At 39.6% G+C, this 14240-nt stretch overlaps 1 protein-coding gene across 4 annotated transcripts in view; it reads right to left on the bottom strand.

Moving 5' to 3' along the window:
• Positions 1 to 8207: 8207 nt before the first annotated feature.
• Positions 8208 to 14240, bottom strand: part of LOC124131563 (myotubularin-related protein 10-B-like) — a 42863-nt gene continuing 36830 nt past the window's right edge. For all 4 annotated transcript variants that reach the window (XM_046494912.2, XM_046494911.2, XM_046494913.2 and 1 more), the window contains 4 exons: positions 13284 to 13414; positions 11243 to 11392; positions 10586 to 10758; positions 8208 to 10097 (listed from right to left, as the gene is read on the bottom strand). In XM_046494912.2, the coding sequence (XP_046350868.2) occupies positions 9282 to 10097; positions 10586 to 10758; positions 11243 to 11392; positions 13284 to 13414 (1270 nt within the window). In that variant the 3' untranslated portion in view covers positions 8208 to 9281. The remainder of the gene's footprint in view (positions 10098 to 10585; positions 10759 to 11242; positions 11393 to 13283; positions 13415 to 14240) is intronic.

The raw sequence follows: 14240 nt of genomic DNA, 5'->3' as shown, positions 1-14240 counted from the left end.
TCTGGACAAGACAATCCAGTGACTGATATCATGAGCATCGATCTAAGCCATTTGGATATGATGACGTGCATCAACAAAGCGAGCCTGACCCTGATCCCGTTAGTCGCCTGTTACGACAAGCATTGGTTGTTGAAGACCGGATCTCCATGGGCCCCTCGGCTATATTGAATATTTTTTTTACAATTTTTTAAAATTCCCCAACTTGCCCGTCGTTCGTCAGGATCGTTGGTGGTCATACAATCTACTGTCATACTTTGCGACTAGTTGTGATGTGTTCGTTCATTACTATCATACAACCATTACAATAAGCTTTTTAAAGAATATAGTTTTGAATATAAGGGTTATTCTTTTAAAGCGTTCAGTCTGTTTAAGTTTGAACAGCATTATTGTTTGATGTTTGTTGTTTAACCCCGCACTCAGCAATATTCAAGCTGTATGAAGGTAGTCCATCCATAATCGAGCCTGGACCAGATGATCCAGTGATTCACATCATGAGCATTGATCTACTCAATTTGGATACGATAACATGCAACAACCACGTGAGCTAGCATAGTCGCCTTTTACGTGGTAAGCATGGGTTGCTGAAGACCTAAGTTTCGACTTACCGGATCCGGTGGCTGACTTGGTTGACAACAAACAAACAAAGATATTAGGATCTACAAAAGCGTCAATGAGGAACAGAAAGCAGGCATTTATTACATTTTAGGTTGCAAAAAGCTTCTTTAAGACTGGCCATACGTCAGGACATGTCCCCATCCGAGGGTGAACCTTCATAGTCGTGGTCATGTCGGACATTGAACAGGTTGTTTTGTTAAAAAAATCCCTTTTCAATCCCTTCTCTTATTTTTCCTGTTGGGGCAGGGCTGGACCAGTCTAAAGTGCCCCAATTAGCTGTTTGAATTTCCCCCGTTCATTCTTAGATAGTTGACATAGGCACTGGAATCCCCTCTTTTCAACTCTTGGAGAAGGGTATTGTAGGCACTAAGCTGGTGGTCCTCTGCAGCCAGTCTCTGGACCATATATTCTGTTGCCCACCCGATGCCGATGCCACCTTCTCAACAAGCAAGACAGACAATAGCAAAGCATTCTTCCTGTGCAGCATCGATCTTGGCATGATAATTCCTGTAAAAAAAATGTAAACAGCCGAATTTTGACCCCCAAAATGTTGTCAGATTTCTTTGACCAAGTTTTTGGTCCAAGTTCTTGACAGTGTAAAAGCTTAAGGCACAGCAAGAAGTATATATTTTGTGCCAGTATGTGCTTCCCTTCTTGCATATGAATCGAAAATTCTGCTCCAGCAAAGTCAATACAAGGTAATTTGGCCATTAGGTTTAACTTAAGCTTCAGGTATAGCCATGGTCTGATATTGTTCAATAACCATCAAATAGCCAGTTCCATTCCAAGTATTTACCCACCTGTGCTGGAAAAAATTGAGGCCAGTGAGACTGCTTTGTCTCTTTCATTTAGATGTATGCATAAAGATTCAGAGTGACAAAACTTTCCGCAAGACTCTGACAAGCAGGACGACTTCAACTTTCCAAGTCAACTTTCCCTTATGTCAAGCACGATCCCAGCAGCTCCAGCCTTTGGGGTCAACAGATCACAACTTTTAGGTAGGATCAAGCATGTTCTTTCTAGAAAGAGCCTCGTATGACTCATCAGTTGTTTGAGGTTACAAGGCCTCAGAGAAGCTTTCCAAAGGTTTTATGGTAGACATTTGGAGGACATTTCTAAATTTGGGGCATCAGTGATAAAAATGATGTCTGATGCTTTTCCTGTGGGTTTATTTCAGGTGAACAATTGACTTGCTTTTGCATGTATGTGTGATGGGTACCGCAATTTCGCGAACACCTGGTATCATCACTGTTTGATAGTGATTCATGAACCCACGCTCATGATATGGTCAGAGTTACACAATTGACTCTTCTTTTGGCAGAGATTTTTTATGAATATGGAAAGGGTTTTGTTGCTTTTATATATTGAGAAACATCGTAAAAATACTTTTAAATGATGCAAACACATTTCTGAATTAAAAAACAGCCACCAACCTTTAATTTGTCTTTAGTGGACACATTCTTCACATCCTTGAAGAACAGGTCTTCAGCAACCAATGCTTGCCTAAGAGGCGGCTAATGGTATTGGGTGATCAGGCTCACTGCTTTGGTTGATGCATGTCATCTATCCCAATGGCATGGATCCATGCTCATGATATCAATCACTGGATTGTCTGGTCAAGACTCGATTATTTACAGACCAGTTTGCTACAGCTGGCATATTGTGGAGTGCAGCGTTAAACAACAAAGAAACTATTAGGACCTATCTTTTCCACTCATTACTGTGGGAACTGGGCACTCAACAGTCCTGGCAGGTATGGTAAGCTGAAACATTAATGATTCACTATTTGGACGTTAAAAAATCATAAGGAACAAATGTGTTCATTATGAAATTACATTTTATTCTCATTTATGTACAATTCAAAGTGTACATAAGATGCTTCCAATTATGGCTGACAATCTTCAAGCAATATGTACAAAATTATGTCAATCAACATGTACAAATATTCACCTTCAAAAATGGCCATTATCAATTTGTGTATATATATATATTTATATATACTTACTATTTCATAATTCTGTGGTTCTCATCTAATTGCATATGTGTGTTACAGTTAGATTGTGAGGCTAGGTTTTCATGAAATCCTGGAAATTGAGTAATTTCAGTAATCAACATTTTTTGTCAGGTATTTCATGAATTCAGAAAACTATACTTAAATTAGACCATGATAATTTAACAATTGATGGAAAGTTGGTTAAAATTTATATAAAACATGAGCAATGTATTCTAAATATACATTTTAGGATTCAAAATTCTAATGGTTCAATAGCATTTTCTTCAACGTTATGTCTCCAGTAATTTCCCCGATACAAAACATCACTTTTGTTGCAGTATTACCGATTAAAATCCTTAACAGAAATTACAAGAAATCCTTATTTTCACCATCTTGCTGTACCATTCACACTAAACACCATATACATAATATACAGTCAGGAATGTGTTATATAACCTACTTCACTACATATTTGTGCTGGCATGCTGGCGTCCACTTCAACATATAGATCTATATAAAAACAGGCACCTACAGCTTTGAGCTTCAGTATCACAACCTGAAAGATATGGAGATAATCAGGTTATATTGATGGAAACCCTGTTAATCTGTATGGCAACATTCCCAGGAAACCATCCGGAAACCATCCAGATTATTGTCACTTATACAGGTCGGAGAACCCAGCGGTACTTGTCCAGATTAACAGGGTCCAGACAACCAAGGTTTCAATGTATAGAAGGTTTTCGGAAATGGTACACTTTAATGCACATGACAGGAATGTTTTCCTGTCACTCCTATCTATAACGTAGCTGTAGCTGTAAGGTAACATTCATCAGACAGGGGCATGTTTCGGTCACCTTTGCCATCTAACATCTGTACAGTAAGGTTTTTATAAAAGAGAACTTATGAATGTTTTGTCTGCATGGCACTCACAACCAACAGTTTAGAACATACACACCACATTTATCCCAAGATTCATTACAGTTGGTTGGGGACAGAAGCAGTAAGTAAGTGAAAGTTGATTTAATAGTAATCTTCCACTTATTCAATGAAGGAGGAACAAACGATTGATTCCCTTAGTTCAGGGTCTCTTAAATATACTACTCAAAACAATTACAGAACACCCACAATTGGAAGGCTGTGTGTTGCAATACTCACCAGCCATGACAGATAAACAAGTCATATGAAAAATCAGGTGTTTCTTAACTTCTTTTGAGTAGTGCATCACATTTCAGAAACCTTGAAAACCCTACACTACATATCAAATCACAAACTTGGCTCTAAAGTTTGGGAATAACGACCATCTTAGTACTAAGACCACTTCGTGGAACAGGGCCAAGGACAATCATGCTGGAGGTACTGCTAAAGCACATCTGTGAACTGAAACCAGGGGCAGAATACATCCCAAGGGCGGATCCAGCATTTTTGTAAGGGAGGGGTCCAAAATATCAAAATCTTATGTCAATTATACATTTGGTTTTCAAAAGGGGACCCCGCCCCGCCCCGTCCCGTCCCGCATCACCAGCACCCCATGCATGACAATCACCCTGCCCTGACAGAATGATCACGTTATACTCAAACGTTCAGCTTCATCCATCTGCTTACAAGATCTGTTCTGTGTCATTTGAAGATGACGCACAAGACACTGGGTTTCAATGAGTGAGTGAGTGAGTGAGTGAGTGAGTTGGGTTTAACGCCACTTTTAATAGTATTCGAGTTATATCACGGCGTGTCAGCTTAATGTGGGAGGAAAGCCCGAAGTGATGCAGGTCTTAGACGTTTACCACTTCGGTGAAACCCACGAGCACGGGTATGGTACTGACAAACCTAGAAACAAAATCAGGGCGAACCGGGATTCGAACCCACAATCATAGGTTTCTTGCGTGCCAAGGGACGCAACTCTGCACAGCGAATTGCGGTGCCTTAGACGACTGGGCCACCCGCGCCCCCCGGTTTCAATGAACCCTGGAATGTCTACATATATTTGCTGCTACAAGCTGGATGGGGAATATGAAAAATGTAATTATTACTACCATGGTAACCGTCAATATATACCAGCATCCATGCTTGAAAAGGCTACAACACATACTGGGGAACATAGTAAAATCTCGTTATTCCAGATGGTATAATTCCAAATGAAATCTTCAGGATTGAGGGCAGCATTAAACAACAAACAAACAAAACGCTGCTGTTACTGATTTTCTTACCAACAGAAAACGTGTTACTCTACCAATAGTAACAAAATCATCAACCTATAATACCAATAACATACCAACAGTAGCTACTACAAATATGTGGAATACACTTCTGAATATACAATATCCACAAGTACCTACAGACAAAAGAGCAAAGCACAACCTGTGTTGCCTCATTTCTCGTTCTACTGATGGGTTTAATGCCGCTCTGAACAGTGTTTCAGTGCATGGTTGAGGAAAGCCAAAAGTGATGCAGTCCTTGTATGTTCCCCACTTTGGTGAAACCCATATATGTATATGGTGCTGACAATGAAACCCAGAAACATTCAGGTTTAACCGTGATTCAAACTCTTAATTTCAGATTTCTGGCATGTTGACCGAATGCAGCTTTGCAAAGCACACCTGATGTCTCGGATGACTGGGCACTCGTGCCCTCATTTCTTGAAATACACCATATACATGATAGACCACCCAAACATTCATGCTATTGGGCTTCTGTCAACAGTTAATGAACAGCTTGTGTGGATAATCAAAAGAGGAAAGTGGCTTCCTGTTTCTTTTTGAAATGGTTGAAAATATAATTAATTCTGGTCTTATGTTTATGGGGACAATTCTCTTTACTAAAATATTTATTATATTTATATCTGGAGGACAATTAATGTATTGTGGCCTAATGGGAATTCCACTACCATCAATCTGCATGTTAGATTGTAGCTCTCTTGATGACATCAAATCAGTATTAATCTTTACATCTGAAACAGACACATGATGACATATAAGTATATTGCACTTAATCTTTTTGACTTTCATTACCATATTCGACGTAATAAGCGCCCAGGGCTTTCTCAAAATTAGAAATAGGGGGCTCTTATAAGAATATTATTTGGTAGAAGTTAAATTTCGTGGTTTATGCTGACGGCCTGACTGTTTATATACGACAGATATATGTTTCTTGAATTTAATTGCCTATAATTAAGGGTGCATATAACACACGAGTGCGTATTATACACGAATAAATAAGTCTTGTGTACATTGATCAATCAGAAGGGGTGCTAATTGGGATTGTTCACTAGTCAATATATTAGCAAATATCGCTGTGGGCACTTATTAGAGCGGGGCGCTTATTACGTTGAATACGGTATTTCGGACACAATTTGAATGCAATTATTGTTTGCAGCATATACTGCCAACAGTTTTAACACAGCACAAAAGTACATACATACATCTGCATGTATTGTAGAATATGTAAGCCGAGCTAAGCAGAAAAAGTACTGCAGCAGCAATAAGTAGTTTCCACAATGTCCTCGGCTTATATCTACAGTTAACATTCCACCCCTGTCAATTGTTTTCAAAATAATTAATTTGGAATAATTCTTTCACCACTGGTAACATTTCTTGTCGTTCGTTTCAGTCAAATAATACTGTATTCATTCAGGAATGTACAGGTAACAACCAAACTATAGCAAGCTAGCAAAAATCTCTCTACATGAACCTGGTGACTTCAAGTCTCTTGAACAAGAATACACTGTTCTGTAAAACATGTGACTCTCTGCTGCAATCTGATTGGTTGAAAAACAATGGAATTTTGTGAAGTCCAGAAACCTCGACTGATCAAGGCATATGATCATTATCATTTAAAATACTCTTGCTAAATAGATATTTGTTTTCTTTGTGGCAATATGTCACAAACATTGTATTTGACAACAGATCAACATGAATATTGTATTCATCAAATATCATTTGACTAAAAATCTGCTCTGCTCTTCTAGGTGGTTCAGGTGTCCTTGATTCCAAGGGACGGGATGTCTTTTCGTTGTTCTTAGAGTATACACAGAGAGTGTTTGGTAGCACTCTCTCTCAAAGTATATTGTGATTACCAAGTTGATAAACATCATGTGGTAGTTTCATCATTTGAAACCTCTGACTAATGAGTTTAAAAACAAAGTCCTGGGTATCAAACATTCAATAACACTTGCAAATTTGAAAATGGATAGGTTATCGCCTATAGTTCCCTATCACTAGCCAGCTACTACGAGAAAATCTCTCATTCAGAACACTGGTTCTAATGTACTGTTAAATCTACTTTAAATTCAGTGCAAATCTAAGCTAATTTTTTAACTAATGCCTGATATCACAATGAATGTAAATAATGTGTTGTGAGGGTATGTGCTTCCCTCACACAAAGCAAAGTTCTGAATCCTTAAAAGGTAATAGAGGTATTACCATGGATTTTGAAATCCTTCATTATCCATTGTATCATATCTCAAGTCTATAATAATAACTACCCTTGGCCCATCCACTACCATCAAGTGAGTGAGTGTGGTTTTACACCGCTTTTAGCAATATTCTAGCAATATCACGGCAGGGGACACCAGAAATGGGCTTCACACATTTTACCCATGCCAGGAATTGAACCCGGGTCTTCAGCATGACAAGTGAGCGCTTTAACCACTAGGCTACCCGAACGCCCCTCCGCTACTATCGAATTACAGAGTACATACCGTAAATCTTGAAATTAATGCGCCTCCAAATTAATATGACTGCTGACCCCTAGCCAAAAATGCACCTCAATATCAATGCAACATCACCTTACCCCTAGCCTGTCAGTGCGCATTGGGTCGTGTCGGCCTTTGACGAAGTGTTGTGTGGGTGGCGTCTGTCTTGACTGCTGGAGTGGTCTATGATGCCTAGTTTGACACGAGTGGGTAGAACTCTTGACCCTAGCAGTGATAACTTGCCAGATGCCTATTGTGTAATTCCTATTCTTTGAATGACATTGTTATGTACTTGTTACAACTGCTACTCAATAAACCATGTTTGCGTTTATATACAAGTTGGTATTTCCGCTATCCAAAGTGTGCAGTGAGACCGTCTTATTGTCATTTTGGATAGTCATTTTGGAGACATAAATGTGAAGTTTCATTAATGCGAACAGATATCACTCGCATTTTTCACATTTGATTCACGCCCGCGTTAATTTCAAGACTTACAGTAAAAGTCAAATTACTGTTCAGAGCAAGAGAAGTTGGGTTTTTGGTATGAGATTGAGACACTTCTGAAATGAAGTCTTGTGGTGAAAAGGTCCATGGTCACAATAGAATGGAGATATCATGTGAATATTAAACACTTCATAATCGAGGATGGCTTCGGGCTATTTAAATGGGGGAATTGGGACCAAAGATTGCACATAGTATTTACAAGAATAACATTGAACCTTACTGCTCTGGGTCCTGCTTCATAAAGCATTCTTAGTACAAAGACTGTTGTAAGCCTATGTTAAAGTATGGGAGTATACTAAAACCTAGTCTCTGAAATGAACACATTTTACAGAAAAAAATACAGTTATTAAATCATAGTTGTAAAATAAAATAAAAAGGAGTCCAGAGACTCTCTTCATTTTCAGATACTGCAGTAATCTAGAGTTGCCAAATATTATAGACTTGCATCGGCTGTATTGGATATACTTGTTTCAGGGTCTGTATGACAGACTAGTATGGGAGCTACAATCATCTTAGTGCAAAGATCCCAGGCCATGCTGGGACGCATGTTAAGGGTGTATTCTGTTGAAATAAACACTGAAAATATCAAGTTTCATGTCATGGATACACCCAGTGTTATCAAACAAAATAAGCTTTTCTTGAAGTAAACATGTCTTTATATATTTTTGATGGTCCTTAGACATTGTGTTGGCAAGGTTTATTGGTATTTGTCTGACAAAACATCCGATCGATTCAGCAGACATGTAGAACAACAACAATTACTCAAAGGCACCTAATGAGTAACGTACAAAATCAAGGCCATGTTTCTGTTTGATTGTCGAATGTTACAGCTGCACATCTTAAAGACACCTGATTCATAAATCATTAGAATTAAACATCTAAACTTGAACTACACTTTCAGACATTTACAAGCCTAAACTGTACTTGAATGATGTTTTTCTATATTTTAATTTTCATTCACAAAATACACAAACAAATGGAATCATTTTCAAATGCTTGTTAAGGGTATGCTATTTTAACTTTTACCAGATTTATACATAAATCATTTACAAACTACACCAATAATTGGATGTCCTTTTCAAATGCTTTCTAAAGAGTGAATGTCATATCCTTGATAAATGGCAGAAATAATTCAAATGAGTAACTTTTAAATTTTGACAAACACAAAAAATCTATCCAGTTTTCAGCCTTGTCCTATTACACCCTAGGCATGTACAGTGTAAAGCAATGACATAAGTTTTGGTTATATCTACGAAGACCGAGGCACTTGCAGGTGGCTGTGGTGCAGGTTAGCCTTTTATGACACATCTCCGGTCAACAGAGTGTGGTTTCTTGAAGAGTATACACAATGGATGGGTTAGTCTAGTGGTTTCAGCCTTTGCTCATCACATCCATTTTTAATTTTCTTCATGTACAACGAGCATACCATTCTTGTTCAGACGTGACTTTGCTCGTTACAGTTTAATACTTGTTAGCTATGCCTCAATCATCAGCATTTGTGTAGTCGTAGTCGATGGTGCTGTTCTGGACGTAGTCTGCTATGGGGTTCCAGAGAAGAGTGTTATAGGCCTTGTTGGGCGGCCCATGTGAGAATGGGAAGGAGGATGTGAGAACACAGGATTTCAGGAGTGCTGGCGTCTTCTGCTTCTCCTCCACACCGAAGATAAGTTCACTCTTGGGTCGTTGCGACCTCTGGGAATCCTGCTGAAGGAACTTGAGCCGATGATGGAGCGAGATGACCTCCTCCACCAACACACACTGTTGGAGGTACCGAGAAGGGTTTCCGCCGCCGATAATCTGTGCAGGGATATTCCAACGAATGAAGCACTGTTTCCAAAGTTTGACAACTAATGGTGTGAACTGTGGATACAGGACACCACTAACATCGGGGAAGAACCTTTCTTCCTCCAGATACAAGTCCGTCAGCTTCATCTTGTACATCTCATCCCGAAGTGTCGCACCAGTTTCTGTTAGAGTCTTTTTCGCACTGGAGACTATTTCGTTCAAATCCAACTTGGTTCTCATAACATACAGTGGATTGTTGAAGAGAGTAAGATCAATTTCCCCGAGCTGGAACTGCCAGTCCCAAACACTGGGCAGATGGATGTGAGCCATGCGACGACCTTCCATCATGAACTTACGGCGCTGGTGACAGTTGTTGAAGAGAAATGTGTCGCACAGACCCAGATGGACGCAGTCCCAGATGGTGGTCAGGTAGGTCTCCGTGAAGGCGAAGGAGGATGGGTACTGCTGCAACAGCTGCCAGCAACAGTCCAGGAACAGCAGAAAGATGGGAGCCTGCAACAATGGCCAATTAATGCATCTATGTGTAAGGTCTGTTTGCAGTACTTGGTTCGTGGACTTTTATTGAAACCAAAGGGTAACTACATTGTATTCAAAATATAAATAAAAAATGTTCCGAAAGTATGGTTTTGGGGTGAAATAAAAAAAGAGCAACTTGTCTGTAGCACATCTGAACAGTTCCTGAATATTTTATAAAAGATTTACTAACTAAAATGTAAACAAGAAGGTGCAATACAAGTGACAGTCATTTGGACACAACAAAACAATGAACCTTAGATAAATTACTAAATTTCTAGGAACAGAATGACGATGGGGCCGTTACAAGCCAAAAACAAAATAAAAAAGGTATAATCCATATATATGTAAAAGATATTACACAATTTTTTAAACAACAAAGGATATACTCACTGAAAGTTTTACATATTTTATGTCAAGGGACAAGAAAAATCCCTAAACCCCTATACAAGGCAATGAATACCAACCCTTTCAGTTTCGTTTTCCTGGGTGAGTCCATGTCTTTTCTGGAAGGGGTGTCCCATTGCCACCCACTCCTTCTGTATGAGCGACTGGAAGCCAACCTGCGTCCGGCAGTGGGGATCAAGGCACATCTGGACCAGAGAGGCCACAATGCAGGAGAAGTCACAACCTGTCTCCTCTGAAATCAAACAACAATTTGTCAATATATGACGATAATAGCCTGTAAATAATCCAGTGAAATCTAACCCGGAACCCCAACGGATCACAGCAGAACAAGTGAGTGTGTGTACACTGCAGTCATCAATATTACAGTCATGGCGCCCTGACAGTCTGGACCAGACCTATCACAGGTTGAACGCATGGAATAAAGATACAAATCATAAGGGTATGATCACATCCAATCAGCCTGTTCACACACTTTAGCCACACATTCCCCATTTTCGACTGGCTCATTGCAAGTATGGGGTACTGAGCCAAAATTGGATGGCAAAAGGATGTAGTTCAAACATCTAGGCTACTCAGGATTCCAGTACAACTTCAGTTGCTGATGAACAAAGGCTCATAATCATTGTGAAACTAGAAGTGGATCCTGGCATGTCTAAGGGATGTAACTCTGCAAGATCAATTTCAGGGCCTCTGGCTTCCCAGTTTGAGGTGAGTACCTGCAATGATAATGGTCTGCTGGTCCTTGTGTATGCTGACGACAATGCTGAAGGTGATCTGTAGACACTTGCAGACTGCCTGGAGCCACTGCGTGTTGTCCAGGTTGGAGTACCAGGCCAGGTCCGTACTGAGGAACTCCTTCACAGAATCTGCAACACCACACCGCCCATGTTACCACCCACATAGGATATGTCACGTATACACCATCACTGTTACCACTCACATAGGATATGTCACATATACACCATCACTGGTACCACTCACATAGGAAATGTCACATATACACCATCACTGGTACCACTCACATAGGATATGTCACGTATACACCATCACTGGTACCATTCACATAGGATATGTCACATATACACCATCACTGGTACCACTCACATAGGATATGTCACGTATACACCATCACTGGTACCACTCACATAGGATATGTCACGTATACACCATCACTGGTACCACTCACATAGGATATGTCACGTATACACCATCACTGGTACCACTCACATAGGAAATGTCACATATACACCATCACTGGTACCACTCACATAGGATATGTCACGTTTACACCATCACTGGTACCACTCACATAGGAAATGTCACGTATACACCATCACTGGTACCACTCACATAGGATATGTCACGTTAACACCATCACTGTTACCACTCACATAGGATATGTCATGTATACACCATCACTGGTACCACTCACATAGGATATGTCATGTATACACCATCACTGTTACCACTCACATAGGAAATGTCACGTATACACCATCACTGGTACCACTCACATAGGATATGTCACGTATACACCATCACTGGTACCACTCACATAGGACACGCATACACCATCACTGGTACCACTCACATAGGACACGTATACACCATCACTGGTACCACTCACAAAAAATATGTCATGTATACACCATCACTGGTACCACTCACAAAAAATATGTCATGTATACACCATCACTGGTACCACTCACAAAGGACATGTCACGTATACACCATCACTGGTACCACTAACAAAGGACATGTCACGTATACACCATCACTGGTACCACTCACAAAGGACACGTCATGTATACACCATCACTGATACCACTCACAAAGGACATGTCACGTATACACCATCACTGGTACCACTCACAAAGGCTATGTCATGTATACACCATCACTGGTACCACTCACAAAGGATATGTCATGTATACACCATCACTGGTACCACCAACATAGGATATGTCACATATACACCATCACTGGTACCACTAACAAAGGATATGTCAAGTAAACACCATCACTGGTACCACTCACAAAGGATATGTCACTAACACCATCACTGGTACCACTCACAAAGGATATGTCACTAACACCATCACTGGTACCACTAACAAAGGATATGTCATGTATACACCATCACTGGTACCACTCACATAGGATATGTCATGTATACACCATCACTGGTACCACTCACATAGGACATGTCACGTATACACCATCACTAGTACCACTAACATAGGATATGACATGTATATATACTAGCGGAAGAAAACAAACTGTGCATATCTGTCTATTAATCATATTGTGATATTTAAGAGACTCATAAGTTCTTATTTCCCTAAACTCAGAAGGTTTTACCTACTTCATAATTATAATAACCTGAATTATGGCTTTGTTATGTGTGTAATTACGGTTGTTTGTGCCCAAACAAGTTTGATTTCTTAATACAGTGTTCCCTCGCTATTGCGCTCTTCAATATAGGCTCTTCAATACTCGGTTATAGCGCGCGGTAAAGCATGGCTCCCAAAATTTATTAACATAAACTCGACCTTCGTTAAACCGCTGATCATCTATAACGCTCATAAAATTATTTGGACCCCGAGGGAAGCGTTGTAGCGAGGGATCACTGTATCAATACTTGCTCTGGGGTAATTTATCAAAATAAACAAACAAATAAACAAACAAAACAATGAAATCTACAAGTAGAATCCATGTTTGAAATTAACCAATAGCACATGTTAACGGCCTAGTTACCAGTCATGCAGCACTCTTTCAACTTTTCATAGCTCAGCTGGAGGTCTCGAAGTGAAGGGCACAGTCTAGACAAATCAACTCTCTTGGGTTCATCTGTCAAATCACAGGCCTGTTTTATTGCACTTATTATTCTGAAATAGACACAACAGATTGAATTGTTATGAAATTGCCTCTTTTACAAAATAACATGCAATCTTCATCAAGTATTGTAAGCATACTTGTCAATCAGGGATAGTAACAAGCAATCTTCATCAAGTATTGTAAGCATACTTGTCCATCAGGGTTAGTAACAAGCAATCTTCATCAAGTATTGTAAGCATACTTGTCCATCAGGGTTAGTAACAAGCAATCTTCATCAAGTATTGTAAGCATACTTGTCAATCAGGGTTAGTAACAAGCAATCTTCATCAAGTATTGTAAGCATACTTGTCAATCAGGGTTAGTAACAAGCAATCTTCATTGAAACTAGTTTGAAACTAGTGTCATAAAGCTCAAGAAAGCTGCCTTCTGATTGGCTAATGTCGATTTCTTGTCAGTCATTTCATTTATCGGTCAAAGTTTGCGAAAGGTCGTTCTGACGTGACCCGCATTCAATCGGATGTCTTCAGATCTTTGTTTAGCAGTAGTGAAAACTAATATCTGATTTTAATGACATTGAACAGTGGTTGACAGCATGGGGACACACAATCACCAAAGTCAAACAGTGCTAAAATCATCTTAAATTCCATACATTAACATTAACTTACAATAGTCCCCGGAGCTAAAAATCCCTTTGTGGAAATTTGAATTGACATATTTACCAGGAGACACTACCTAGGTTTTACATGTTACAGAATATTGATCGGGAGACACTAAATTAGATTACTTACAGATTGGTCCAGATGTTGGCCTAGGGATGCTCAACAGGGCAGGGCACTTACTTTGAATAAAGTATCCTCTCTGAGGAATTAGCAATGG

Source organism: Haliotis rufescens, unplaced genomic scaffold, assembly GCF_023055435.1.
Source record: "Haliotis rufescens isolate VD_foot unplaced genomic scaffold, xgHalRufe1.0.p SCAF_1, whole genome shotgun sequence".
Taxonomy (NCBI): domain Eukaryota; kingdom Metazoa; phylum Mollusca; class Gastropoda; order Lepetellida; family Haliotidae; genus Haliotis; species Haliotis rufescens.
The sequence above is the reverse complement of the archived record's forward strand: the minus strand, read 5'-3'. Positions and strand labels throughout refer to the sequence as shown.